This window comes from Lonchura striata, chromosome 9 (assembly GCF_046129695.1).
Source record: "Lonchura striata isolate bLonStr1 chromosome 9, bLonStr1.mat, whole genome shotgun sequence".
In the NCBI taxonomy this organism is placed as follows: domain Eukaryota; kingdom Metazoa; phylum Chordata; class Aves; order Passeriformes; family Estrildidae; genus Lonchura; species Lonchura striata.
This window is the reverse complement of record NC_134611.1, coordinates 2,984,634-3,012,402: the sequence shown is the minus strand read 5'-3', so window position 1 is coordinate 3,012,402 and position 27,769 is coordinate 2,984,634. Positions and strand designations below refer to the sequence as shown.

The window sequence follows — 27,769 nt, the reverse complement described above, 5'->3', positions numbered from 1 at the left end:
TTTTGTGGAAGAGGAAGGTAGAGGCATGTGTTCCCACCTGGATTGCCAAATTACTCACCTCCCTCCCAGCCTCATGCCCCCCATTTATTGACTTTTAAATCCAGAAAACTCTGCCTTATTTTACAACACCCTCCACCAACCAGGCCAACCACTGCTACCCCATCCAAAATAACCACAAATGCCATTTTGGTTAAAAAAACTTTGTGCGATTGGTGTCTGCCTCACAGTGGGTTGGGGTAGCGATGCCGGGAAAGCAGCCTGGGCTGGGTGGGTCGGGCAGGAAGCTGGGAAACACAGAGAGAGAGGTGGTGTGAGCAATGGGCTGTACCCCAAAATGTTGATTTACCATCATCAGGATGCAACCACAACCATCCTCCTTATGTTTTGCTCATTCATCACACCCTATTGCTGTCCTCCCACAATTGATTTACATATAAAATACCCTTATTCCCAAAACGGGCATTACCTAAACAACCCTACCCATAGCAGTTCACCTGAAATCTGGCACCACCCCAAAATCCAGGACACTTCTCCTGCCCAAAATCACAAGCCACCCCGGGTCCCATGCAGCACCACTCCCTCAGGGAAATGCTCTCACCTGAGGGACCTGGGCAGGGTTGAAGAGAGGAATTGAAGCCAATGGTGGGAGAGGTCCAGGGTAGCCGGCCTGGAAGGACCAAAGAGAGAGAAAGTCAACAGCCACCCCGAGCAGAGAGGTGTCCTGGACACCCCCATCACACAGGGATACACTTCCCTCCTCACCTGCTGTCCTGCTGACTGCCTTCCATCCTTCTCCCACGAGCCTTTCACCTCTGCAGACACTGGACTAACAGCAAAGGTACTCTCACCCTGCATTCCTCCTAGGGCCAGCAACCAAAACCAAAACCCAGCTTAAAATTAAGAGGAGAAACTTGTAAAAGGGTGATGGGGAAAAGAGTTGAGGGGAACTGTGTGGTATTTACCAGGATTTCTGGAGAGAGGCTGAGCCAAAGGGTTTGTCCCATCTGCCAGAGGGGCTATGGGTGGGGATGGTGACCTCTGCTCCTGAAATGACATCCACGCGCTTAGAGAAGAAGCTCCTTGAGCTGGGAGGAGACCTCTGCACCAGATATCACACCAGGGCTTTGGGGTACCCATTCTGCAGCCATCCTGCTGCACAGGTACCCCAGGAGCTGCAGGAAACACAGCCAAGGAGGGGCTACAGGGTCAGGGCAAGCAACTCGGGCCCAAAGCTAAACCATCTTGAGGGCTCAAAATCAGGCAGGAGGCTGGACACCAAGCCTGGGTACAGTGTGAGGGGCCAAGGTCCATGGGTCCCCTTCTGTTCTTCATCTCCTGCTAGTTTTAGAAGAATATCCCAACATTTTTTTGCTCTGGGACAGTAGATCATTCCCTACCAGGAAGAAATTTCCAGGGGAGGTTCTCGCTCCAAGCTCTGAGCCATCAGGGATGTGATGCCCTTAGGAGCCAGCTGGGTCTGGGATAACCACGCATGGCTGCTTCCCCCTCGCTGCTGCACTTCCAATTAAAGAAGTTTAGAAGTTTCCCTTCTCTGCACCTCCTAAAACCTGCCAGAGCAGTGCTGCTCACAGCTGCTGTGTTCTGCTCCAATGGAGGGCAAGGGATCCCTGCAGAGTTTGCCAAGGGCTTGGATGATCTCATGGGTGAAAGAGGCTATATGAATTTACAGTTATTATTTATCAAGGATTCACTTCCAGGCTAAAAGGGCTCCCACACGGAATGGTCATGGCCCCTGCATGAGGACAGAGGGAGAAACAACGGGTGATGGGGGGATGTGTCACCCATTCTCCCTGCATGACACCAGGGACAGGATGGCATTTTGTCCCCTACCTGTGGTCCTGCTGTGGGAGAGTCTGAGCCTGTCTCAGACTCAGCTTTGGGAGAAGTTTCCTTAGTGGGTTTCGACCGAAACCAGCCAAACCACCTGAATCCAGAGCTCTGGGAAATGAAGGAACAGAGTGGAAAGGGATAAGAAGGGGTGAGAGAGTGGGTGCCAGGGTCCTCCAGGTGCCTGCTGGGAGTGGACAGCATTTTCCAGGGACAGGCAAGCTCAGTGCATGAGGCTCATGATGGCTCTGGCATGCTCACCTTGTCCTCCTCTGGCTCCATGGCCTCTGCCTGCTCCTCGGCAGGATCCTCATCTGCACTGTCCCCCAAGGAGACAGTGGAGGTCTCCGAGGGAGTCCGAACTCTGGTCAGTAACTCCTCCTGCCATCAGACATGGAAGCTGCCACGTGCTGTCCCCACAGGAGCTGCACCAAGCATGGTCAGAGCCCCCCTGGGGACTGTTCCACAACCAGATTAGTGGGAAGCATCCCCAGGGATCCCCGCATGCCTTGCACAGAAACAGCACCCAGAGCAGGACACAGCTTTCACCCAAGGGAACAACTGGCACCATGATGGGGGGATTCCATGCGAGTTCGGTGCATGGAAGGATGGGCCAAGACATCCCAGATCCAGCCAGGATGGCCTCTCTGGCCCTTCTGACTCACCTGCTCTGAGGGGAGGGTGGGCTGCACCCCTCCAGGGGACAGCCTGGCACCCCAGGGCTCCCCACCTTCTCCTGTGGAGCAGAGGGAAGGACACAGTCAAGGTTTGATCTGTGGAACTATGGATTTATCCATCAGAGGTATTTTCAGAGCTTGTACCATGCCCCTCTCCAGAGCACAACCATCCATGTGGTGGCCAAGATGTCCCCCAAGAGATGCCAAAGGCCATTCTGGTCCCTGCCCTGCCAGCACCAGGGAGTAAGCGGTGAGGCTGAACTGGTGCATCTCAAAGGCAACTTCTAAGGAAGAAATTTCTTGCTGTGAGGGTGGTAAAGCCTTGGCACAGGTTGCCCAAGGAAGCTGTGGCTGCCCCACCATCCCTGGAAGCACCCAAGGCCAGGCTGGATGGGGCCTGCTCTAGTGGAAGGTGTCCCTGCCCGTAGCAGGGAGGTGGAACTATATGATCTTTAACAACCTTTCCCAACACAAACCATTCTGGGATTCTGTGATTTTTGCAGGGAAACAAGGCTGCAGCACTTACCTGCTGGCAGCGGTGTCTGTGGAGGGGGCTCAGCAGAATCCCCTCCCAGAGGGGCACGTGTCTCTTGGCCAGGCACAGGGGGCTGCAGGTCTCTCCCCACGCTGGGCAGCGGTGACGCCACGACCTGAGCAGGTGCTGGGGACCTGAGGGACACATCCTCCTGGGAGCTCTGTCCCTGGGATGGCACAGGCTCAAACCACTGGTCATACTGGTAGCTTTCACTCTGGGGAATCTCATTGCCAGGCTCTTCATCTGTCAAAAAAACCCCACACCTCAGGAGTTTACAGTGTTTGTGATGTTTATAATTCTATTGGGCTGTTGCACAGATTTATCCCCTTTTCCATTAAACATCAGCAGGAGCTGGGGGAGTGAGGAAAGGCTCCAGGGACCAGGCAAGGGAGGAGGTAGGACACAGCACAGCAATAGGAGCCTTCCAGTGGTTTCAAGGAAGGTGGGCTGGGAAAGACAGGGGGAATTTTTTTTTAATCCTGGGAATGTACCTGAGGCTATAAATGAACTCAGAAAGAAAATGCTACGGAAGCAAAGGGGCCACAAGCAGCATGCACCAGCAGCTCAAAGGAGGCTGAGGTGTCCAGCCTTTTCCCCCACTCCTGCCTTCCTGCTGGACACCCTGAGCATGAAAGTTTCACCAGGTAGCTTTCATTCCTGTTCCACAGCAGCACCCACGGATGAGTTCCTTGCTTTAGGCAGATTTATTCAGGGTTGGGATTTTTTGTTTGAAAGGCAAGTTGAGCAAGCAGGATTTGTTTTATTTTACACACACATTGGTCCCAGGTGTGTGTCCTGCTCATTCCAGCAACCTCCTGCCAGAAACACTGGGCACTGGGAAATTGCTCTCCCATTGCTGTGAGACATGGCAGGCAGGACCCAGATCCCATAGGGAAGGATTGCAGCACCTCTTGATGTAGTGCTATCAAACCCTTTTCTTTGCTGCCAGCATCACCTGCAGCCCACTCCGGATTAGTTTCACACCCATGAGCTGCTCCCACATGGCCTGGAGATGCTCAGGATCCACAAGAAGGAGGATGGATGCTCAAACTCATGCTGCCTGGCAAGCTCAGCTGGAACAAGTCAGGGAGGACCATGTGGATTCCAGCTTGGCACCTGATTTGGGCTTTGTCTTTCCAAGATGGATGGATTCAGCACCAAGCCAGCTTTCTCTGCGTGCAAGCCCCTCAGGTGGTGGCTCTGGATGGCCTTCACAATGAAGAAAAGGGCCAAGCACAGGGAAGGTGGGCTGTGGAGACCACATGGAGCAGACCTGGCTGCTTGGAGAAGCCAAGCCAATGGGATCATCATACCTGCAACTTCCTTCCAAGGAAGGAAGATCACAGTCTCAGCCATGATAGCAGCAGAAGGCAATCAGGATTGATGATCCTTTTTACTGCCTGGGAGAGCCCTTTGAAAAGGAATTTGGCAGCAGCAGGGAAAGCTCATAGGAAGAAATGGCTTGAAGGAATTAGCTGTGTTTCATCCTGTCTGCACCAGCCTCTGCCCTCCACACTTCAGTGCCAGCATTCCCAGTAAAAGGCAGATCCAAGGAGCAGAGGGCTGTGTAGGAGCATCCTGCTGATGGAGGTGAATGTGAAGCAACACCTGACTTCTCCTCAGTGGGACATCCCGATGGATGACTGCCCAGCTGGGAAAGAAAAGCCCCATGCACTTCCCTTGCCACCAGGGCATGGTGGTGTCCCTCCTCTTGATGTCTCTGAGCCTTCTGGGTGGGCTGGCACAGGAGGGGACTCTTGGGGTCACCCAAGGGTGAAGCAAAGGGATCAAAGAGGCAGCAGGGAAGCAGAAATGCTGGGGCTTCAGCAACAGGCATCCTGCAGCCTGGCACACAGCAGGATGAGCTCCTTCCTGAATCCTTTGCTCTCTAAGTGTGAAATCCCTTTAGTTCAGCTCCAGTTTGCACCCTCAGAGGACAGCCAGGGAATGGGGCTGTCTCCCCTGAGGCTCAGCTGGGAGGCTCATCCAGCACCCACTCTCAGCTCCTCTTCTCCTCCCACGGCACCCAGAGGGACCCCAAAGCTGTTGTAATTAGGCCAAATTACTCAGACTCTGTGTGAGGACATGAGCATCGAGCCCTCGCTTTGCAGCCCATGCCCGAGGGATGCATCCAGGCAGGAGCAGCCTTTCTGCTCTGTGGGGATGCAAGGAGTTACTGCTGGTAAAAAACTCCAGGGATTGGGAAGCTGCTTCCCAGCCCACGGCAGCACAGCTCCAGGCAGGGGGAGCCCACTGGGGAGCCCACAAGCTGCTGCTTTGTTTTATTTACCTGCTGTCGGCAGAACAGCACAGGGCAGCTCCAGCTGAGCGGGTGCCACCTCTGGAGGAAGATCATCTTCCACCTGCAGGGGGAAAACACAGTGATATTGATAGGAAAAAGGGTGGCACAAGACAAAAACTAAGGAAAGCATGAGGCCAATGCAATGGAAAGCAGAGTGCTCATGGATTTGGGCTCATAGCCCACCCCAGGCTGCAGGAGAGACCCACACCAGCATGGACACAGCTCTTTCCCAGTAAGCAGGAGGGGCTGCAGCACCCCTGGGAGCAGGCAGGAGGGGAAACGACACAAAACCAAAAGCAGATGTGAAATCTGAATGAAGAGCATTAATCCAAGCACCAGACCATAGTTAAAAGACCCCAGAGTTTATCCACAAGGTGACACCCCCACCAGTGACCTCTGCAATGTCCTCCCTGCAAAGGGAGACCATCACTCACCCACCAGCCCCTGCCTGCCCTCCTGGAGCCAAAACAAAGAGAGTTTTGCCCTTTGTGAAGCTCTGCAGCCCTCAGGCACTGCAAGCCCCTTGCTCCCACTGAATCTGCAGGTCCCAGAGCAGAGATCACATCTCGGAGCTCACAAGCCAGAGAAGAACAGCTTTTGAACCTCCATCCCCTCGGCTTGGGAAGGGAAGAGGAGGAGGAGGATGCTCCTGCAGACAAACCACAGCACAGAGCAGCTGTCCCACTGCATCCTCCTTACCTCCCACTCCCGGCAGCAGGCTCGGAGCTGCTCCAGCCAGTCGGGCTCCAGTGCCTGCTCCTGCTCTGGCATCTCCAGGAGCAGAGGGTCACAGAGCTTCAGCCTCTCAGCCAGCTGCAGGGCCAGGGGGACAGCAGGGATTAGCACACGTGTCAGATCCACAGGGATCCGTCATGGCCGGGCACACAGGCTCGGGAAAACAGCATCATTTTGTAATACAGGGTTAAAATAACACCAGCCTCTTGTGCAGGATTTATTCCCTCTCCCATATCACCACAGAGGTGCTGGCCCATCCCCTGCCCCACAGACTCTGCAGGGCTGGCTCAGCACCTCCACAGAGATGCCAAAATACTGTGTCAAAGATATTCCTCACATCAAAGAGACAGGTAACTATCACCATCCTTTCCCCCTCTGAAGAACATGAGTGGCTTTAATCCCCCCTAACAGCCATGCTGGAGCACTGGCAGGTTTGCAGAACACGCCACCAGAAGCCCTGGAAAGAGCCCAGCTCCCAGGGCAGTTCATAAGCTCCTCACCTACCCCATGAGGATGGATGGTAGTTGGTGTTTTTCTGATCTGCATTTACAAATCTCTGAGAAGATTTCACAGCCTCCCAGGCTTGTCCTGATGCTTGATGTCCTTACAGCTAAAGAGTATTTTCTTAATATCTAAGTGAAATCTTCCCTACTGCAAATTAAGCCTCTCTATCCCTGCTCCCATGGAAGCAGAGAGGAGCCAGGCAACATCCCCCACGAGCAGCCTCCTGCATGCTGGAGGGCTGTTATCACATCCCTCATACCCCTTTCTACCCTACCATATCTTGCCCAGAAGAAATAACCCTCAGGCCTTCTTCAGAGGTCATTTTCTTGTCAATCTCTTATCACCCCAGCTCTCCACTCCCACACTCACTCCAATTTAGCCATCTCCACATGCAGCAGCCCAAACAGGCCCCAGCCAAGACCCCTGAGACCCCAGCACAGGGGGATTATCACATCCTTGTCTCAGATATGCCAGTTGTACTCTCACAACCCAGAATAACACTATAACATTGGTGGAGTTTTTTTTTTTTCTTTTGTAACAGCATCCTGTTATGCTGCTGCTCAGTATTTTTTCCATGCTCCACTATCTCCCCCAGGTTCCTCTCTGCAGTATTGCTGCTGTGTGTTTAATTTCTCCTGCAGAAGAGGGGTCTGTGCTGCCCTGGCTGCAGCCATCTCAGTGACTTGGGGCTCCAGCTCCCATCAATGGAGCAAGAGGCTCTTCTGGGGCAGCCCAGGAGTCCATGGTGAGATGCAGGGCTCTCTCTGCAGAGCTAATTCCCTGTCTGAAGGAGTGGTTTAGACAAGGATGCAGTTTTAACACAGCTGGGTGAGGGGAGCACTGCTGTTCATCCACATCTTTACTGAATTTTCTCTTGCTGATATCAGTCTCTGATCTAGTAGGAGGTGTCCCCCATGGCAGGGAAGTTTGAACTAGATGATTTCTAAGGTCTAACCCAAACCATTCTAGGATTCTTGGTGATTTCTCAAGTTTCCTCTGGCTACTTCATGCTTCCTTATCTTCAATGCTTTTTACAAGGCTTCCACCTTGATGCCTTCCACCAAAAGCCACCCAGAGGTGATTTTGCAGCTTAGCCACCTTCCACAGCCACACAAGACTCAGCTATTCCTTTCTGCAGCAGTCCCAAGCAGTGATTTCTTTCCATTCCTGAGCTTTTGAAACACAAACTCTAAACCAGCACAAAGCACACTTCCCAGGTCTGTGAGTTTACAGAGAGACAGGAGTTGCACAACTGGACCCCAGCTTGGGAGTGGGACTGGCCATGAGAGCAAAGTAACCCTGCAGCCAACCAGGAGCCTGCACTACCTACTGTCCCTTCTCTTTACAAACACACCTATGCTCATCCTAAATCAATCACAGGAAAAAGGAAATTATAAGCATGATTACTCCTAAATGGGAGGAATGTTTAATCCAAAAGTTTATGTGCACTTTGATCCAGTATTAATGAACCAGCACCTGGTTGTATATCATCCCCAGCTTCAAAAGAGGGGAAGTCTTAATCAAACACTAATGTGTATCATAATTTGTAACACAGTCTAGAACATCAAAGACAAGAGCATCTACGAATGCACTAGTTTTTCAGATGAAAGTGTTTTCTCCCAGGAGAAGCATTATCCCCAGCAGAATGGCAGATCTAAAAGGCTGTTAGACAGCAAATAGGCTTCGATGAGGGGGTGAGGAAGCAGTGCCAGCCAACTTTTGGGTGAACTCAGCAGCACCCACTTCAGACAGGCATCTTGCTGCCCCCTCCCCTCACAGCACCACGGCTTTAGTGCATTTCATAGCATCACAGAATGGTTTGGGGTTGGAAGGGACCTTAAAGCTCATCTTGTTCCAACACACCTGCCTTTTGCAGAGACACCTTCCACTAGACCAGGTTTCTCAAAGTCCCATCCAGCCTGGTCCTAAAAGCTGGAGGAAGGTGACTACCAGCCTCAGCACTGCCCTGGTCTTGTGAGAGCCTCACCTTCCCATGGGACCTGGGACACTTGGCCTCACCCCCTCTGCTCCAGCCCCTTGCTCAGGAAGTAGAGGGGCTGCACTTGATGCTACAAAGTGGGCCATGCTCCCTCTCAGTGCCACCCCTCAGGAGGGAAAGAGGATTGTAGATGTGCTGAAGGAGAAATGTGCACTTAGACTTCACTTCTTAAGGCTGTGACATTTAGAAGTTTAGAAAACCCCACCAGACTTAGAAACATCCTTTTGTTTCCAAATAACTCTGCTCCTACTTGGCAGTCAACATAATACCTTTGTTTTCTACCCTAAATCCTTGGGGATTAGAAACCCTGTGGAAGTGTTGGCTTTGCCATACTTGGCAACAAACCCTGGGGGGCTGCTCAGAGCTGCCAACCACTCCCACCCCAGCAGGTCCTGGTGGGTGTCATCCTGCCCAGGTCGGGGTGCAGGAGGCCCAGACTCACCCTCAGCACTTGCTGGGCCAGGACGGGGTGTGCAGCGGGGCCGTGGCGCAGGAGCGCGGAGCCGATGAGCTCGCAGTACTGCAGGGCCTGCGCTGGCAGCCCGTGCGCCGCCAGCCGGGAGGCGTAGAGCAGCTTGTACACCTGGCAGAGGGAAGCAGAGCAGCTTGGATACCTGGGAGAGGGAAGCAGAGCAGCTTGTACACCTGGCAGAGGGAAGCAGAGCAGCCTGGACACCTGGGAGAGGGAAGCAGAGCAGCTTGGATACCTGGGAGAGGGAAGCAGAGCAGCTTGGACACCTGGGAGAGGGAAGCAGAGCAGCTTGGACACCTGGGAGAGGGAAGCAGAGCAGCTTGGATACCTGGGAGAGGGAAGCAGAGCAGCCTGGACACGTGGGAGAGGGAAGAAGAGCACCCTGTACACCTTGGGAGAGGGAAGCAGAGCAGCCTGGACACCTGGGAGAGGGAAGCAGAGCAGCTTGGACACCTGGGAGAGGGAAGCAGAGCAGCCTGTACACCTTGGGAGAGGGAAGAAGAGCAGCCACGGGTGGCAGCAGGGAGATGGACATAGCTGTGGGTGCCCTGTGCCGTGGCACATCGCCCCAGCGTGATTCAGAGCAGCCTGGATCGTGCACCCAGAGGTCACTAGCAGCTTGAGGCCACTTCCACCCATCCCCATGGAAGCATCCAGCCCCCCCTTCCTTGAACTAGGCAGCTTCAGAGAATCCTGGAATGGTTTGTGTTGGAAGGGACATTACAGCTTATGTAGTTCCAGCCCCCTGCCATGGCCAGGGACACCTCCCACTAGACCACATTGCTCCAAGCCCCATCCAGCCTGGCCTTGAACACTTCCAGGGATGTATTCATCCAAACCCATAGTGCCCAAGGCAGCAACAGCTGGGTGCTGCTTTGCAATAGGAAAAGCTCACCTGTTGTACAGAGAGCAGGGAGGCAATGAGAGCTCAGGAACCACTGATTAGACACACTGTACACCCCAAAACCTGCCCTGAATGAGTCCCTTGGCCAAGGCAACCTCCCCATCATTCCCAAAGCCCAGTAAGGGGACAAGCCTCAGGAACAGCTTGAATTCCAGGCTTCAGGGAGATGGGTGCATGTTTTGGGGGAAGTCTGAGCTCTGCACAAGATGTAGGTGAGCATATCCACTACCTGGAAAGGGAGCAGGAAGGATTCAGGCTGTCGTAGCTGCTGGCAGTACTCGAAGATTTCCATCCTCTGGATGGCCTCTGTCCTGGCAAACCTGGAAAACTCCTGGCTGCAGAGGAGAGGGGTGGGTCAGCGAGCAGGGACAGAGCTCCCTCCCCAAACAGCCCCACACAGAGCATGCCTTAGCAGCAGGAAAAGCCCCGAGCAGGGACTGCTTCTGCATCAAAGTGAGATCCCAGGGATGGGGAAAATGTGGATCAGGTGACTCTGGCAAGAACCCCAGCCTTGCTCACCGGTGGCTGCTGCCCAGCAGGGCCATGCGATCTGCCTTTGATCCAAAGTAACCAAAAGGAACATCTGCCATCAGGTAGCAGAAATGAGCTGCTTCGACTGATCCCTTGCTGGCTGGATGGAAAAAGGCAAACAATTAGTCCTGAGGCATCACCCCATGGTCTGCTTTGCTTTCAAGCTCACCCAAAAATACAAACCAAACTGCCTCACTTTCCTGCCCACGCAGACCCTGATCCCTCCCTTGTCCCTGTTTTTTTATCTGTTTTCCCCAATTGCTGCTTTTTGTTTCAGGAGATTCCTGCTCAGTGGTAGAACTGGGTGAGCCTGAGCAGGGCGAGCTCCAGCTCTTGCAGGGTGCATAAAATCCCACCAGTGGGAGCAAGGCTCAGTCCCTGCAGTTACCCACACCTTCCCTGGGCCCAGCTGCTCCCACTGATCTCAGCTCACCCAAAGTGTCTCCCATGGTGACAATGGCTCGGTGGTTCAGCTCCATGTCTCCAACCTTGTTGGACAGCATCACAGCCAGGTGGGGCCTCCAGTCCCCCCACGTGGCATCCCCGCAGCACTGGAGGGAGAGGAGGAGAGTAAAGGTGAGCAGAGATGGTCACCAAAAGGTGTGTGTCACAGGCAGGTGACAGCACAGGGGAACACCTGCCAGGGCCAGCCTCTTGCTCACAGACCAGAGCTGCCTGAGGGATCCTTCCCGACATCAGCTGGAAGAGGGTCTGCAGTGGGTCGTTGGTGGCCAGTGTACTGGTGAACCTGTGAGGAGACAACAGAGAAGGGCTGCAGACCAGGACCCCAAACCTTCATTCACCTCCCAGAGCACAGCCCAAATGCCCTAGGAAACTGATGTCTCAAGGGGTTTCCCAGAGAATCCAAAAATGGATTGAGTTGGAGGGCACCTTCTAGTCCAACCTCCCTGCCATAGGCAGGGACACTTTCCACTAGATCAGGTTGCTCCAAGCCCTGTCCAACCTGGTCTTGGACACTTCCAGAGATGGAGCAGCCACAGCTGCTCTGAACAACCTGTGCCAGTGCCTCCCTACCCTCAGAGGGAAGAATTTCTTTGTAACATCTAATCTAAATCTACCCTCCTTTAGCTACAGCCATTCCTCCCTATCCTATCACTCCATGCCCTTGTAAATAGGAGGCAGAGAGGATCACCAGCCTCTGGGGGTGATGATCAATATTACCTTCAGAGAAGGCAGGTCTCCAGGACAACACTGCATAAAACCTCCTTAAAAGGATTTGGGTTCCACAAGACAGAAAATTTCTGCTTAACTCTCCCTGAAGGGATCAACCCAATCCAGACTAAGTACATTAAATTCCACCAGAAAATTCTCATACGAGTGGGATGAACAGCTGGGACTAGACTGGATCACAGTGAAAATGGCTCAGCTCTCCCTGCCTCATGTCTGTCTTTGCTAGGGCAACATGGGCAAAGCCAAAGACTCAGAATAAATTAACCCTCCCTCTCCAGGGAATGGCTTTCCTCCTGCTTTCCAGCCCCCAACTTGATTTCTCCTGCCTGTTGGGAAGCCTGAAAGACTCAGGCCTGTTTGAATAGATGCCTTCTGTCCCCTTTCCCCCCTCTGGAAAGGCTCCAGCTGGAATCAATGCTCTTTTCCAATGCAGGAGGCACTGAAGGGATAGCAGGCTTGGAAAGCCAGGCATGGAACATCATGCCCTGCTTTAGCCTCTCCAACTTACCCGGTGAGGACCCAGCTGTACGTCCGAGGGTCCATCTTGCTAGAGAGGAACAGGGCATGGCCCCACAGCTGGTTTCTCATGGCCCAGACCAGAGCATCCTGCAGTTGAGGGGGAGAAGAAATAGGGTTTGCACCAACTCTGCTTTCCCCCTCCTCTTTCCCCCAGCTCAGAGAAGAGTCCCAATAACTGCTCTGGCTTTAATTAGCATCCTCCAAAAATCTATTCCAGGTCCATTTGTCTTTCTACCTTGAAAATTTACAAGAACTTGAACCTTCAAAGCAATGTTTTGTCCCCTAAATTTCCAGGTCTGTGCTGCCTGTTAGCTCTCAATATCATGGCATCCCATATCTGAGCACCCAATCTGCAACCCTCCTCTCTTCTCCTTGTGCCTTAAGTATCCTGTGAGATCACATAGCTGCAAATGGGTCTGGAACAAGACAACCTTTAAGGTCCCTTCCAAAGCAAATCATTCTAGGACTCCAGGAAACTAAATGTGGTAGAAGTGCTGGTAAAAGCCTCTGCATCTCATCTTCACCTGGGCCCGCATCCCAGTTCCCAGTGGTGGGAAATCACTGCCAAAAGCCTTGTTGTACAAACACAGCTTGGAGGGTTCATCCCACAACCACAAATCACTTCTTGACCACCCTTCCCTTTAAAACCTGCCTGAAGAAGCCAACAAGTCCAAAAAAAAAAAAATCTAAAAATCTACAGCCCCACATCCTGGTTCCCACTCACCACTTACTTTCTTCCTGCCATAGTAGAGGAGCTTGGTGAACTTCTCCACTATCTGTGCCTGCGTCTCCACGACGGGCGGGACCTCGCCGGTGATGAGGTCCAGCGTGCCCGGCTGGCGCGACGCCCACTCGTCGTCCACCAGGCCCACCAGGCTGGGCACGGGCTCCTGCCTCTTGTACTTGTCCTGGCGCCTGCAGTCCTGCATCAGCAGCTCGGCCGTGTCCGAGCCCACCATGGACTGGGAAAGGGAAGGAATGAGCCACCCGGAGCCTGCCCCACCAGCAAAGGCTGAGGGCACTTCCAGTCTGCCCCTTTGTACACCTGCATCCTCATCCCAGCACGTGCCCCAAACAAGACCAGCTTTGGCCAACAGCACGGGGAGTTGGAAGGGAAAGGACTCAGCACAATTAGGAAGACCTTCACAACATTCCCTCTGACAAACTTATCTATCCACCTGCTTCCAACAAGCAGCTGCAGACTGGATTGGGTGGATTTCAGTGGATTAAGGGAATGGCTCCCTTTTAAGCATCTCCATGAAGGTGGCACCAGGCCCCTCCATTGGGCTGTTGGCAGTCCCCAAGGATAAAAAGCAATCACAGAGAAGGATTTGACTGAGGAATGAAAATCAGATCCTCTTAAGGTACACACCTTCCCCCAAGAAACAGCAACTGGATCAAGAGGTACCTAAGGGACATATTGTCTCATTTCCAAGATCAAAAGTGTCATCCCCTTCCATGGGATACCTACCCCATTCTGCCGGCAGAGGAGGACCAGGAGTTTCCAGAGGAGAGAGGAATCTCTGCCCCTCTGTGTTGAGAGATCACAGCCTGTGGTTATCTTCTGCTGGCAAAATGTCATCACATCCACCTTGTGCAGGTCTTCCCTACAGCAGCAGAAAGAAGCATCAAAGAAAGCCAAGGCAAAGCAACCTAGGGCATCATTCAGGCTCAGTCCCCAGGTTCACTGATGGGGATGCCAAAAATTCAAAGCAAAAGCTGGAGGAAAGAAGATCCCCAGTACCAGTGACTACTTTTAAGTTCAAACACATTCAAATTTATTGTGACTCTTAGCAGATCTCTGCGTTTCAGGGATGCAAAGTACATTTCAAACCCACTCTTTGCCCTCCTGATAATACTTTCCTCCATCCATCTGCAACAAAACAGTTTGGATTTGCTGTGCTGCCATGACATCCATGGATGTCCACGGCTGCAGAAGCAGGCACAATCTGTGGTGGAGGCAGAGTGGAGGGTCACTTGTGTGACCACAGAAACCCTTAAGCTACATGCAAGCCAGGCAGAAGTGCTGCCCTGCAATAAAATAAAGCGAGAAAGAAAGAGTGGATGAAACAGAGAGGGAAACTGCAGGTGGAGATGTTGATCCTGACTTGGTCATTCCAACATATTATATAGAGATTCCCAATGCACCCTTTGGCACAAGTGTTAACCCAGGATCACAGCATGGTCTGGGGGTTGAAAGAGAGCTTAAAGCTCATCTAGTTCAACCCCCCCTGCTATGGGCAGGGACACCTTCCACTAGACCAAGCCCTGTCCAATTTGGCCTTGAACACTTCCAGAGGCAGAGCATCCACCACTTCTCTGGGCAGCCTGAAGCCTCACTACCCTCACAGGGAAGGATTTCTTCCATATATCCAACCTAAAGTTCCCCTGTTTCAATTTGCACCTACTGCCCTTTGTCCTGTCTCTACAGTTCCTGACAATGAGACCTTCTCTGGCTTCCTTGTAGTCATTTCAGATACTGGAAGGTGCTGTGATGTCTCCACACAACCTTCTCTTCTCCAGCCCCAACTTCCTCAGCCTATCTCCATAGGGAGGCTGCTCCAGTCCCTTTATCCTCCTCTGGACTTGCTCCAACAATTCCATGTCCTTCTTATGCTGGTGGCACCAGAACTGTTTGCAGCACTCAAGGTGGGTCTCACAAGAGCTCACAAGGGAAGCTCCATATATTCCAGATATTCCACACAGCTTTTGTGTATGCACAGCCCTTTTGCTTGGAAAATGCTTTTCCCCCTTCTCTCCCTTCTCTTTGGTTGGGAGTGGTCAGAAATAGAGACAGCCTGATGCAGCGCACCCTGATTCATCCCCAGGCTCACACTGGAAGAAGGTACATACTGGGTCTGACCCTGCTGTGGCTCAGCCATCTCTGGGGACAAAAAATTTAGGAAAATCTAAGCCACAAGTTGACCCAGGGCTTTAGCCATCCAAAGAAACACAAAAAAAATCATTTTTCTCAGACAAAATGAGTACAAAATAAGGTCAGATGTACAAACCACAGTAAACCCACATCCCATGAATATACAAAAAAACCATGTCCCACAACCCAAACCAGCCCACGCTGCATCAAAGGGGCTGAGCTCCCAGCCTGAACTTAGACATGGCCTTTGTAGATAACTCAAAACCACAGGGACCTTTTGAGTCTGCCTGGATCTCACATGTCCTGATAAAGGAGACAGCCAGGAGGATACAGCTCCTGCACCTGCCTGTGCTGCCATACCTGGCCAGGGGCCCGGGGAAGGCTTGCAGCTCCTCTAGCTCTTCTGTGCCATGAAGGATTGCCTAAAAAACAAATGTAAATTCAGCAGCTGGCCTCCAGCATTCAGACCAGCTCCAGCTAGGCTATTGGAAAGCCAGTGCCTTGGCCAAGGATTCAACAGTGCCAATGAACCCTGTGCTGTCTTAAGGTAACCACAGATCACAGGCCCTGAGCTATCACCTGGGCTTCAGTGCTAAGGTCCAGTAAACAAATGTCTGCTGAGACGGCATCTGCCTCCTTCTGGAGGTAAAATAGGAGACTGGAATGCTGTGGTAGACTCGGGGCATGGACAAGGCCCCTGTTTTGGAGCACCTCAGGAAGATAGTGGAGTTGTCCTTTGGAGAGGAACAAACCACATCTGTTGCCATGAGAAGGAATCACTGTGAGCAGTCACAGGTACCACTATCTGTGAGAGTCTCAGGTACCTTGAGAGCTCTGTGCTCTCAAGGTGCAGAGCAGTACAGGTACCTCTGTAATGAGTGGTTACAGAGCAGAAGGCTGAAAGCACCACCCAGGCACAGGCTGGCACGATGGAGACTCAAAAGTCCACATGAGATGGACAGAAGATGGGAGCAAGGAATGGGAAGGCTGCTGAGGAGGCTGCTTGGGTTATGAACCATGTTTGCATCCCTCAGGGTGACAGGAGCGTCTCCAGGGAGGGGATGGGGGCCCTGCAGGGCCAGCTGTGTCCTACCTCCAGGCTGTGCAGCTCGACACGGGGCAGCTGTCCCTCAGCAGGGTGGTGGGGACACGCCAGCACCAGGTGACCCCCAGCTCCAAAGCACAGCGCCGTGTGCAGCTGTGGGAACTTGAGAGGGACTGCTGGGGCTGGGGTGGACACCGAGGACCCCCCTGCAATGACACATAGGCCACTGTGAGCCTCTCACACTGATCACACACCACACCCACTATGGAGGACTTGACCAGGTCCCAACCTTGTCCCCCAATTTAAGTGGCCCTCCACTGACCCCCTAAGCAAGAATTGTCCTTAAAAGTAGCAGATGTGCACAGCAGCTCCTACACCTACCCAGGCAGAGCCCCCAGACCATTCACCCTCCCCACAGCCCCCAGTCATGCCTTGTGCCTGCACAACCTCCTCCAGGAGAGGACCCAGCTGAGAGACAGCCAATATCCTACCACCAGCCATTCATTCCCTTGCTTCCCCCTTGTTGCAGCCCCCCATTACACCTCACCTGTTTGTCCCACGTCCCAGGACCCTGGAAGCACAGGGTCATCGTGGTCAGCACCATCACGGATGTACAGGCTGAGCTCATGGCTGCTGGAGCTGAGTCCTGACTCTTGGTACTGCAGGAGCAGGCTGGGCTGGCCCGAGGGCTGCAAGGGAGGGAGAACATACAAATCTGGCTCAAAAACTAGGGACACTGCTGATTTCCTGATCCCAGGCAGTGGGGCAGGCTCTGCTGCTCCAGGGAAGTGCCCAGCAGGAGCAGCACAAAGCAGCTCACGCCCTACACCAGCTTGGGTCCACCCAACAGCTTAAAAAAGTAATTTACATCAGCCACAGCTGTAGTCTGAGAGCCTTCCTAGCCCTAACATGAGCTCCTCACCACCACCAAGGAGATGGGGCTTGGAAACCCAAAAAAGCACCACTCGAGCAAAATCACCAGAGCAGCTTTGATTTGATCTTTTCATTTTGTCTTGATAAAACCCAGCAATCAGGACACAAGTGTGATGGAGCATGACTTGGTGAACAGAACTGACAATGACAAACAGCTGTCAGCTACCTAGGAAGCTAGAATCATGGGATCAGGGAATCATTAAGGTTGGAAAAGCCCTCTAAGATTAAGTCCTACCATTAATCCAGCACTGCCATGTTCACCACCAAACCATGTCCCCAGCTGCCACATCTACATGTCTTTAAAATTCTCCCAGGGATGCCTCTATTACCTCCCTGGGCAGCCTATACCAGGGTTTGACAACTCTTTTGTTGAAGAAATTTTTTCCTGGTATCCAACCTAAACCTTCCCTGGCACAACTTAAGGCTGTTTCCTGGTGTTCTGTCACTTGTTCTGTGGAAGAGAAGCCTGATCCCCACCTGGCTACAGCCTCCTTTAAGGGAGTTGCAGAGAGTGACAAGGTCACCCCTGAGCCTCCTTTCCTCCAGGCTGAGCCCCCACAGTCCTCTCTGCCTTTCCTCATCAGGCTTGTGCTCCAGACCCATTGCAGAACATCCCACTAAGCCTGGATTTCTGTCTGCTCCTGGGCTGAGCACACAGCCCTGCACCTGGGGGAGGGACAGCCCAGCAGAGGGAGAGAACACAAACACTAAAAACCTGCTGCATAATCCCCAGGGACTGTCAGGCATTGAGTGCTACATAACAAAGGGGCCCTTTTCTCAGCTGGAGGGGCACACATGAATTTTTCCCAAATCTCAGAGAGATTCTTGTCCTCCACCCCTGCCCATCTTCAGGTCACCTCTTTGGGCTGGCCACCAGCCTCCCCTGAATCACTGCTGAGGATTTCTTCCCTTGTCCCTTCCCTCCTGGCAGTCGAGATGTAGCTGTCCTCATAGGAGTTGTAGGTCTGTGTCCTGCAGGTGGGAGCAAAAGGAGACATGCTGAAGGTCTGGGATTTTTGAGCCACCCACAAACCTGCTCATTTTGCAGCAGGTGGTTTCACAGGCTGCACAGACAGCTTTACCTGTCCTGCCCTGGGGGGCCCGTGGCCAGGTTGGGGTGGTAGCCCCTGTAGTAGTGCTGGTCCCGGTAACTCTTGCCATAAGACTCTCTCTGTCTCAGGTCTAGAGAGAATCAAGACTCAGCATTATCCCTCCAGAGCAACAATGAAGTTGCAAAAGAAAAACCATGAGTCGGGCAATTTGCCATGCCCACTCAGTTTGCTTCCAAATTATCCCAACACATTGGAGATGTGATAATAATGCCTTGTGCACATTTTCCAACACACCGCTGACGTCCTTTTCTCTTTCCTCCCTCCTCTTCTGTTCAGTCCAAAAACAGCTAAGAAGAGGCCCTGGCCATCCTGCTCACACAGCACCATCAAATTCAGGCTGGAACCAGGAATGACACAGGTTTTTAGCCCATGGTAATGAAGATCAAACATCCCTTGGGTGCACCTAGCTCCTGCTCACATTTCCTAAATGCAAACAGGGAGCCAGTGCTGCACAGAGCACCCACCACCACCCAGGAGTGTGGGCAGGAGAGAACCCTGGATGTGAGAAGCAGCCCTCCTGGGGAAAGCATCACTTCTGCAAGCTGCCTCCACCCCCAGAGCCAAAGGATGAGCCCATACCTCTGTCATCCTGCCACGCCACCGGCTGCCACTGGTGGCTTTGGTAGGGGCATCCATCCCTGCTGCCAGCTGCAGGATACTGCCAGTGGGGGTCTTCATAGCCCTGCCTGGAAAACAACACAACACACTGATCTGGGCAAGAAAGGGTTCCAGGGTCACATCTAGGGTCTCTCCTGCTTGGGACCTTTGGAGGCAGCAGAGGGGATGGAAATAAAGCCAGGTCCCCTGCTCAGTGGCAGGGCCAGGAGCTGTTCCAGCATCACACCTGGAAGGAGCCGGAGGAGGTTTGGATGTTTTGCTGCCCCCACCTCTGAGAAGGCTGTGCCCAGGTGATGCCCAGTTTCATGGAATCCAAGAATGGCTGGGGTTCAAAGGGACCTTTAATGGTCATCTCATTTCAACCCCTGCCATGGGCAGGGACACCTTCCACTAGACCAGGGTGCTCCAAGCCCTGTCTAGCCTGGCATTGAGGATTTCCAGGGATGGGGCAGCCACAGCTTCTCTGGGCAACCTGTGCCAGAGCCTCACCACACTTAGAAAGAAATTTACTTCCTAATATCCCATCTGCATCATACGACCTCAGCACAAAACCCCACGTACTGACTCTATAATTCACTGAGGGCAATAAGTCAGGCAAATCAACCCAGATTTGCTGGAAGCTCTTTCTCAGCACTGAGAGCATCCTCCAGCCCACATTTTATCCTCCACTCTTCACTGTTTCAGCAGCTGAGCTTGCAGGCTGCCTCTTGCTCCTATATTACCGCTTGTATTTTTATTGTTCACCTTGCACTTAGGAAAAAAGAACTGCATTTAATCAAACCTGTAAGAAAAATGCACCTCGGGGCTGAGACAGAGCTTGTCAAACAGCAACCACAGAAGTCACAGCTTTAAGAAGAAAACAAAGCTGCAAACACTATGCAGCCTTAAATACAGAAGTCATGGGGCTGCTTGAATAGGTGGACATCACCTACTGACACACAGTCACCAGGGCAGGACCTGTGAGCAGCGAAAGGGGCAGTCCTTATTTTAGGTTTCCACAAAGAGGGATCAAAGGGATCTCACCTGGAGCGGGGCTGGCTGGGGTAGCTGCTGTCACTGCGGGGGTGGTGGCCCTCGTCCCAGGGGTGACCAGGGAGGTGTCTCCCGTGCCAGGAGCCGGGCCGAGGAGCCTGCCCCGACTGCAGGAGGTGCCGCCGGAGCGGTGCCGGGGGACCATGCTGCCCCTCTGCCCACGAGCCCCGCGCTGCCGGCCTCTCCCAGGGCTGGGGCGTCTGGGCAGGAGCCCAGGGCTCCATCACAAGCTTGCCAGCAAAATCCTCTCTGCTGTTGGGGAGCTTAAGCCCCAATTGGCTTTGGTGGCCTGGAAATGATAAGTCACAGCGTGTTTGATCAGCAGCTTTTCAACCCCCTCAAAGCCCCCTTTTTGAAGCCTATTTCCAGCTACTGCTTTTTCGGAGCATCCTGGAAACCCAGGATGCTTTCCAAAATGCCCAGAGGCAAGGAAAAATCAGCTCTACATCTTCCTTAACTTGAAGCTTCCCTTAAAACACCAGGATGAAATGGTCTGCCTTTGAAAGCAACACACATCCATCTCTTCCCAGAATAAGAATCTCAGAATGGTTTGGGTTGAAAGTCACCTTAAAAATCTAGTTCTAACCCCCTGCCATGGGCAGTGACACCTTCCATTAGACCAGGTTGCCCAAAGCCCCATCCAACCTGATAACCTGATGTTGAACACTTCCAGAGATAAGGATTTTCTCTGTGCCAGGGCCTCACCACCCTCACAGGAAAGCTTTTCTTCCCAATACCTAACCTAAATCTCTCTTCTTTCAGTTTAAAACCATCCCCACTTGTCCTATTGCTACAGGCCCTGCTATAAAATTTGTCCTTACGTTAAAAAGCCTTCTTATAGCCAGGCAGGATCTTCCCAGCTGCAAAGCACCAGCACTCACAGCCCCCTCAAGCTGTGACAGGCTGAGAAATCACCCTCCCCTCTGTGACATGGCAATGGAACCCCATTTGATATGCAGTACAGGAGGGGACATTGGCAAAGTTTTGGGCAGGACAAGGGGTTTTGTTCCAAGAAATGAGCAGGCAGGGAGAAATGGAGGTTTATTCTTGTGAGTTATGGGATGGGCTGGAAAGCGGAATTTCCTCCTCCCTTTCAGCTCTAGCAAGAATTCCAAGCAGGCACCAGACTTGGTTATAGCAGCCCCATGCAGAAGAGGAAATCCTGAGGAGAGCCGAGGGTGGCACATGGGTGAAGCCCCAGCTGCCAGGGGGATGTCACCCTCCAGCCCCCCATGTCTCCTCTTGGAGCATCTGTACCCAAAGTGCCCCCACATTTACAGGCGTCCCCAACACAGGGAGATGGCCAGATGCTGTCTGAACCCCTCCTCACTCCTCCCCCTCAAAGTTAAGGGCACTTTGGCATAATTTCAGAACTGGAAAACACACAGGTCTGAACAGAGGGGGCTCAGTTTGGTGACATCCAAATAAACCCTTGCCCTAAATATCCCCCAGCCACAAACACCCAGGCACCCGTTATTCCAATCCCACCGAGGGCCCACCCCAATTTTTGGCCAGGGGCTCCCACCACCATGCTCCCCCCTCAGCAGCCACACACACCTGCTCAGAAGCTGTCGGGGCCCTTCCTCTGCTCCCTGTTGCCACTTCCAAAGTCCAATTCCACATGGGCCACTGGGCAAAGGGCAGCCTCTGCTCCTCCGCCCCGCGCCGCCGCTCGCTCGGCTCCCAGGGGAGTCCTGCTGCTCTCTGCATCCTGAGGGTCACATCTCCCACCACTTGGGTCTCCTCCCACCCAAGGTAAGGAGCACGCAGCCCTCCGAGCTCAAAAAAAAAGCCAGATATTCCTCCTGGGGAGTTTTTTTAATGCTGTGAAGCAAGTAAGGGCTGATAGGGATAGGACAAAGGTGAACAGCTTTAAGCTGTAAGAGCAGAGATTTAGATTAGACGTTAGGAGGGAATTCTTCCTTGTGAGGGTGGGGAGGCCCTGGCACAGGGTGCCCAGGGAAGCTGTGGCTGCCCCTGGATCTCTGGACATGTCCAAGGCCAGGTTGGAGGGGGCTTAGAGCTGCCTGGGACAGTGGAAGGTGTCCCTGGGGGTGGAATGAGATGATCTTTAAGGTCCCTTCCCACCCCAAGCATTCCAGGATACTATGAAGTGTTTTCTTCGATATATCCTCATATCTCCTAAATAATAATAATAAATAAAACCTAATAATAGTAGTAATAAATAAAACCTGGTTTAATTCAGATCCAGCCACAGGTCAAGTGAATAACATCCATCCCACCATGTCCTGCCCAGGGTAGGATTTGGGCAGGATGGAGCTGGGCTCCACCCCAGCACTGCCTCATCTCAGTCATTACAACACTATAATGGCCTTGTTCTCTAAGTGACCAGAGATTCCTGCCTGGAGACCCTATTCTGAACTCCCATGGCACCTTAAAAACTGAGATAATTAGCAAATTAAGGCAAATGATGTCATAGAAAACCACATTAAAAGTGACATATAAGGTCCATCATCTACCACCCAGCAGCATAGTGATGTCTCACCTTCTCCCCCATTCCCAGAGCCTCCAAATTACCTCCACTGTAACATGACAGCACGGACTGATTGGGGATTCACAGGCAGGAGAGTTTGCTTTGCATCATGGTGGCACTGTCAGAAACCCCCTCCTTTAATGATGTTGAAAGACTACATATATTATAGCTTCAGACCTTGAAATTTCCGCCCTGCTGGGAGAGTAAGAAATTTTCCCTGGTGATCCTGAGAAATAAGCACTCGGTCTCTGCAGAATTCAAGATTTCAAGTAAAAAAATATCCTTAGCACTCAGCCGTACAGAAATCCGACTGGGAGAAACACAAACCAGGGCAGCGCTGTCTTCGTGCTGCTGAGCTGCTGCAGTAGAATGAAATTAAGCATCTCCTCTTCATTTCACAGCTGCCCTTCAAAACTTCAGGAGGTTTTGAAGGAAAAGGTCTGTTATGGACAGATCAGGGCTCAGGGGATGCAAGGAAGGATCCCTAGGAACTGTGAGAGCCACACTTTAAAAATACACAAATTGATAGGATATTTTGTTAACAAAAATAATATAATTCCACTTAGTTTCTGGCTAATAATTTTAGGTTTTTTAGCCAAGAGGTAACTGCTGGATGTTTCCAACCTGTTTTTTAGCAATAAACACAAATCTATACTGAGAGCCTGCAGGGCTCAATCATCACATAAAGATGCTGAAAAGGGGAGTCAATTTAAATTAGATACAAGAAGGAGTTTTTTACAGGTTGGTGAGGCCTTGGCACAGGTTGTCCATAGAAACTGTGGCTGCCCCATCCCTGGAAGTGTTGAATGTCAGGTTGGATGGGGCTCTGAGCAAGCTGATCTGGTTGAAGATGTCCCTGCTCACTGCAAGGGGAGTTGGACTGGATGACTATTGTAAATGCAGGTGAACCTAATGGGAAGAAATGATGATGTTTGACTTAATTTATAAGGCTGAATTATTTCTTTATTATAACTATGCTAAAATATATTAATATACTATATAAAAGGAGGATACTAAAACTACATACTATTTTTTCTGACTCCATCTCTAACACAACTTGTGATCCTCCCTTGAGAGCCCAGCCCCAGGTGGGTTGGATTGGCACCAGGCTCAAACAATCCTCACCAGAATCCAATCAAGCAATCACCCCAGGTAAACAATTCTCCAAACATTCCACATAGGAAAAACACGGAGTAAAAATAAAAATTATTTTCTCTTTCATTTCTCTCTGTGCACCTCTATGAAAAATCCTGAGAGGGAGAGAAATGTGCTTACCACAGATGACCTTTAAAAGCCCTTTCCAACCCAAACTACTCCATCTCTGAGATCCTCAGAGATGGAGTTGCCAGCCTAACCTAGGAGGTTTGGATTACATGGAAGATCTGGGAACTTGTCTTGCATAAAAGCAGCTGCAGCTTGTGATGCTTGTGTTTTAGATGTGTGGAAACTCTGTTCCTGTTCTTGCTAGGGAAGAAGAGGTGAGAAACTTCACCACCAACGTAAAGCTTTGTGCAGAAGTGGTTTAAAATGGATGGGGAACACCAACTTTAAGGCAAAAGCAGGAAAGTGCGCTGGAAAAAGGAAGAGCCAAGGAAAGGAGCTGGGGAATGAAAAGTGACAGAAGAAAAAACAGAGAAAAAAGGCTCAGATGGGCTAGAAAGAGGGGAAGAAAATAATAACCTTTCAACGTCATCACATCTAGCCAAGAAATTACTATTTTAAAGGAGTCATAGCTTTCTTGGAAATCAAAGCCCTGTGGCCTCGGACTGCCATCAAGCTTACAGGACTCTTGCAATGCAGGCAGCAGATAGCATTTGTCACAGAGCTGAAGGGACACTGCTATCACGTTAAAACATCACATTTTTCTGCTTTAAAAGATTTCACTGGTGTTGTTACAGTAACAAGATTAGGTGGAAAACATTTTTCTTCATGCCCTCAGTGTGTTTGTGCAGCTCCTTGGGGCATGGCTCACAGACAGCCCCAGGCTCTCAGGTCAGTCCCCCACTGCAAACCCAACCTCATCTGAAACCTTTGTGACCCAAGAGAAGAAATTCAGGTATCTCAGTACTTGAAGCTGTTTTGAGGTGATTTATGTTGTTTCTACTTGGTTCTGAGATAAGGTTTATTTTTTTTTTAAGCAGAATTGATAGGAAGCTTTGTCAATCTCTGTGCTTCAGCCCCCTATAAATGTGAAAAAATATATATACAAACGAATGGTTTTTGTTTGGTTGGTTTTTTTTTTTTGTGGAGATGTCTTGAGCATCATGCAGGGCAGAAATGCAAGTAGAAAATGAACTACATAAAATGTGAAAACTCATCTTAAATATTCTACACAGCAAAAAAAAAAAAAAAAATAATAAACACCAGCCCTGAACGTGCTGCCAGCTTTTGAGACACTTGGCAGCCTATTTCATGTCACACAGAGCAAGAGAACAAAAACCACCCAGGCCTCAGTTTCCCTGACAGACTCGCACCACATGGGGAGAGCCCTCACCCCCAATCAGTCTCAAAGGCAGCTGATTAATAATTAGCTTGATCACCCCTCTCAGGCTCAAGGGGAAGGAGCTGTGAGAGCCCTTGCTCCAGCCAGGGGGTGGCATTTGGAGCTCCCAGGCCATGGGCGTGCTGGTGGGAGGAAGGTGGTGTCTCCTGAAGTAGCTGAGATGGGGTCTGCTCCCCCTACGAGGCACTGCCTCAGCACTGTCCCGTGGGTGTGATCTGGCTGTCTCAGCCTCACTCCTGCAGCCACTCTGTGAGTCCAGTTCCCACCCATGGTTTTGCACCTTCCTTCCCCACCTGAGATCCTTTCCAGTTCGGGTGGGTTAAGCTGTCCCTCCCCATCACCCCCCTGCACACACACACAGCCACGTTCAGCAGCTTCCAGGCACGCCTATTAATTTTTGGAGACCTAGGCGAGAATATTAATTGCATTCCAGAGGCATTCAGCATATTAGAAAAAGCATTTTATACCCTGAATTGTATCTGGTGAAGAAACAGAGCTGCAAAAAGCTGTTATTTGTGAAACTCAAAATCCATCCCCAGTCTGGATGCACCACGACCGTGACCTCAGCCTTCTGCGTGAGCTCCTGTTACAAAACAAATCCCAAAAAACTTCCTAATCTTGGTCTTACTTCATTCCCACTTCAGCCAACCCTCCCTAACTCTTGGCTGTGAATACTAAGTCCAGGTTACCTGCATCCCCCACCCTTAAAGGGAAGGCTGTGCAGCTCCTGCATTCCTTCAAGGCTGGCTTGCAGCACCTCACCTGCCTGGACCACCACGGGGAGGGACCGGGATGCACAGGGACCCACGGAGAGACCAGAGCTAAACCCAACAGCACTGAGGAGACCAGAGGGTTTTCAGTATTCAGGTCCTCTCGTTTTCCTGTGCAACACCCCTTATGTTTTCCCAGCCATAAAATTGATGTTTATCTCACTTCTAACTGCCTTACAGAGATCATTACACATTGCAAATGCAGCCATTTGCGGATAAAACGAGCACAGGCAGCCTGGAGACTGTCACACCACCCCTTCCCGTGCCACACTGCAATGCCTTACAACCTTTAAGCTGAAAATTAACATCGAATACCAAGGGGCCCAGAAATATTTGTCAGGCAAATGAAAAAAAAAAACAAAAAAAAACCAACAAAGCAGAGGCAATTCTTCCACCTGCCCCACACTGCTCAACCAGGGAAAATTAATTTTTAATTGGGACAAATCCTGCAGCTATTCTTGTAGCATTAAGTAAAACCAAGCTGAAAAAAAAAAATTTAAAAAGCCAAGAGAAGGTTGTTATTCTGTGTCTAAAATCTCCTTGCTCTAAAATTGTCCTGGATCTGGGTCTGTTGGAAGGTGTGGAGGGCACAGAAGGGATGCAGATGTCAAAAGAAGAAACCCCAGCGACCACAGCTGCTGCCACAACACCTCCTGGTGTGTGTGCCATGGAGAAGCAGGGCTCTGGGAGGCCAGGGCACCCCCAGCCCTCCTCGAGCTGGTGTCCCCAGAGCCTTGCACATCACCCCAGCACCCCAGGCTCCTTCCCTGGTGGCCATGGAGGGGGTGAGCAGACACAGAGCCTCCCCCGAGGTCTCCATCAAGTGCCAGAGCAGGGAAAGCCGATCAGCTGGGCATCTTTAGCCCCGGGAAGCTGCAGGGTGTCCTTTTGAAAACATTGCCCTCTTGTGTCCCTTCAGCCACCTGAACACTGCTGGAGGAGCTTTATTGCAGGCGATCAGGGGCAATAAAGAGCCGTGACAGTTACAGATCGCCTGGCTGCGTCCTGCTCCTACTGCTGCCTTGTAAAGTTGGACACTAACCCATTTCCCTCATTTTTTTCCATCTCAATTTATGACTCCTCTGCCATGAAAAGCCACTTAGGCCCTCCACAGTTACACACACCGTATCCTCCAAGGCCAGTAAATCACGGTCTCAAGTCATGTCAAATTTTGTGAAATAAAGCTAAATTGCGGTTGTACTCTAAGGCGAGAAGCTGCAAAATTGAGAGAGAACAAGCTCTGTTTAAAGCCAGAAACCCAGCTGGCAGCCTCCCATGGCTTGAGGAGGCAAGGACCACAAAAACCCCTCAGTGGAAGAGAAAACCCTGATACGATAGCAGGGAGCCCACAGGAGCCTCTGGGCCTCCCCAGGCTGCCTCTGTAGGTCTCCTGTGGGGTAATCCCAGGAGTTTAAATAGCCCAAACTCAGAGGATTTCACTCCATAAACTGAGCTGAAGTCCCTCACAGCCAGGACACAGAGGGCTGGGAGCAGGACAGAGCCAGGTTCCAGCAGCATTTATTCATTGAGGCTTGGAAAGAAAACTGGGGAGCTGATGGGGTCATTGTTTAAAGTTTTGGGGTTTGCTGGGGTTTTTTTTTGTGCAAACAGAAGTTAGAGAAGTACTAACACAGCAGGGTTTCACTCTGCTGAGCCCATCTGGGCTCACTCAAAGTGCTGGGCACTGCACCAAGACCTGGGGAAACTGAGGACAAAAGAACTTGACCCCAAACCACCCTTTACATTTTTCAGGGGCACAGCGACTTGTCTTTTCCCTTCTGCAGCAGAGTTAAACTTTCATGAAAGCTGAATTAACCTGGAGAAGAGCCAGCTCCAGGGACAGAGAGCAACATGATGGAATGAGAGCAAGGAAGACCCAGACCACTGCTGCTCCTGCTAATTCCCCTGCCTGCATCCCACACTTGTAATATCCAGGGGGCTCAAATTGCTCCATGCACTGCTGCTTCTCCATCTCACCATGACAGAACATCCAGCCTTGCAAAGGCACCAGGCACCTCTTTGGCACCTGCCAAAATAAATAAATAAATAAATAAATAAATAAATAAATAAATAAACCAACCAAAAAAAACCAAACCCCACTCAGGAGTCTTCTTCACTTCACAAGGTGACCTCACAGCCCATTGCACGAGCCCAGAGCACAAGCTGCAAG

The 27,769-nt window shown here is 51.5% G+C and overlaps 1 protein-coding gene and 1 long non-coding RNA gene across 2 annotated transcripts; one reads left to right on the top strand and one right to left on the bottom strand.

Annotated features, from left to right (window-relative positions):
- Positions 1-21,445, bottom strand: SEC16B (SEC16 homolog B, endoplasmic reticulum export factor). The gene is made up of 26 exons (XM_077785290.1): positions 21,390-21,445; positions 19,824-20,121; positions 18,762-18,868; positions 18,153-18,252; positions 17,928-18,042; positions 16,685-16,826; positions 16,186-16,343; positions 15,453-15,514; positions 13,689-13,824; positions 12,949-13,179; positions 12,207-12,304; positions 11,174-11,255; positions 10,941-11,058; positions 10,496-10,607; positions 10,206-10,311; positions 9,043-9,183; positions 6,062-6,175; positions 5,351-5,423; positions 3,052-3,303; positions 2,514-2,584; positions 2,110-2,229; positions 1,852-1,959; positions 963-1,044; positions 763-860; positions 599-667; positions 1-284 (listed from the first exon to the last, which is right to left on the bottom strand). Exons 2-26 carry the CDS (start codon positions 20,054-20,056, stop codon positions 222-224), a joined length of 2,991 nt encoding a protein of 996 aa, XP_077641416.1. The 5' UTR covers positions 20,057-20,121; positions 21,390-21,445; the 3' UTR covers positions 1-221.
- LOC144246746 (uncharacterized) lies at positions 21,435-27,698 on the top strand. Its single transcript, XR_013340416.1, has 2 exons — positions 21,435-21,587; positions 27,352-27,698. It is a non-coding gene; the product is annotated as an uncharacterized LOC144246746 (long non-coding RNA).
- Positions 27,699-27,769: the final 71 nt, after the last annotated feature.

Excerpts from the sequence above, each read along its gene's own strand:
- SEC16B (XM_077785290.1), bottom strand. The coding sequence starts at position 20,056 with ATGGAGCCCTGGGCTCCTGCCCAGACGCCCCAGCCCTGGGAGAGGCCG. Across the intron at positions 5,424-6,061 it reads CCTGCTGCCGGGAGTGGGAG|GTGGAAGATGATCTTCCTCC; the intron begins GTAAGGAGGATG and ends TTCCCCCTGCAG. Across the intron at positions 1,960-2,109 it reads TGGAGCCAGAGGAGGACAAG|AGCTCTGGATTCAGGTGGTT; the intron begins GTGAGCATGCCA and ends TTCATTTCCCAG.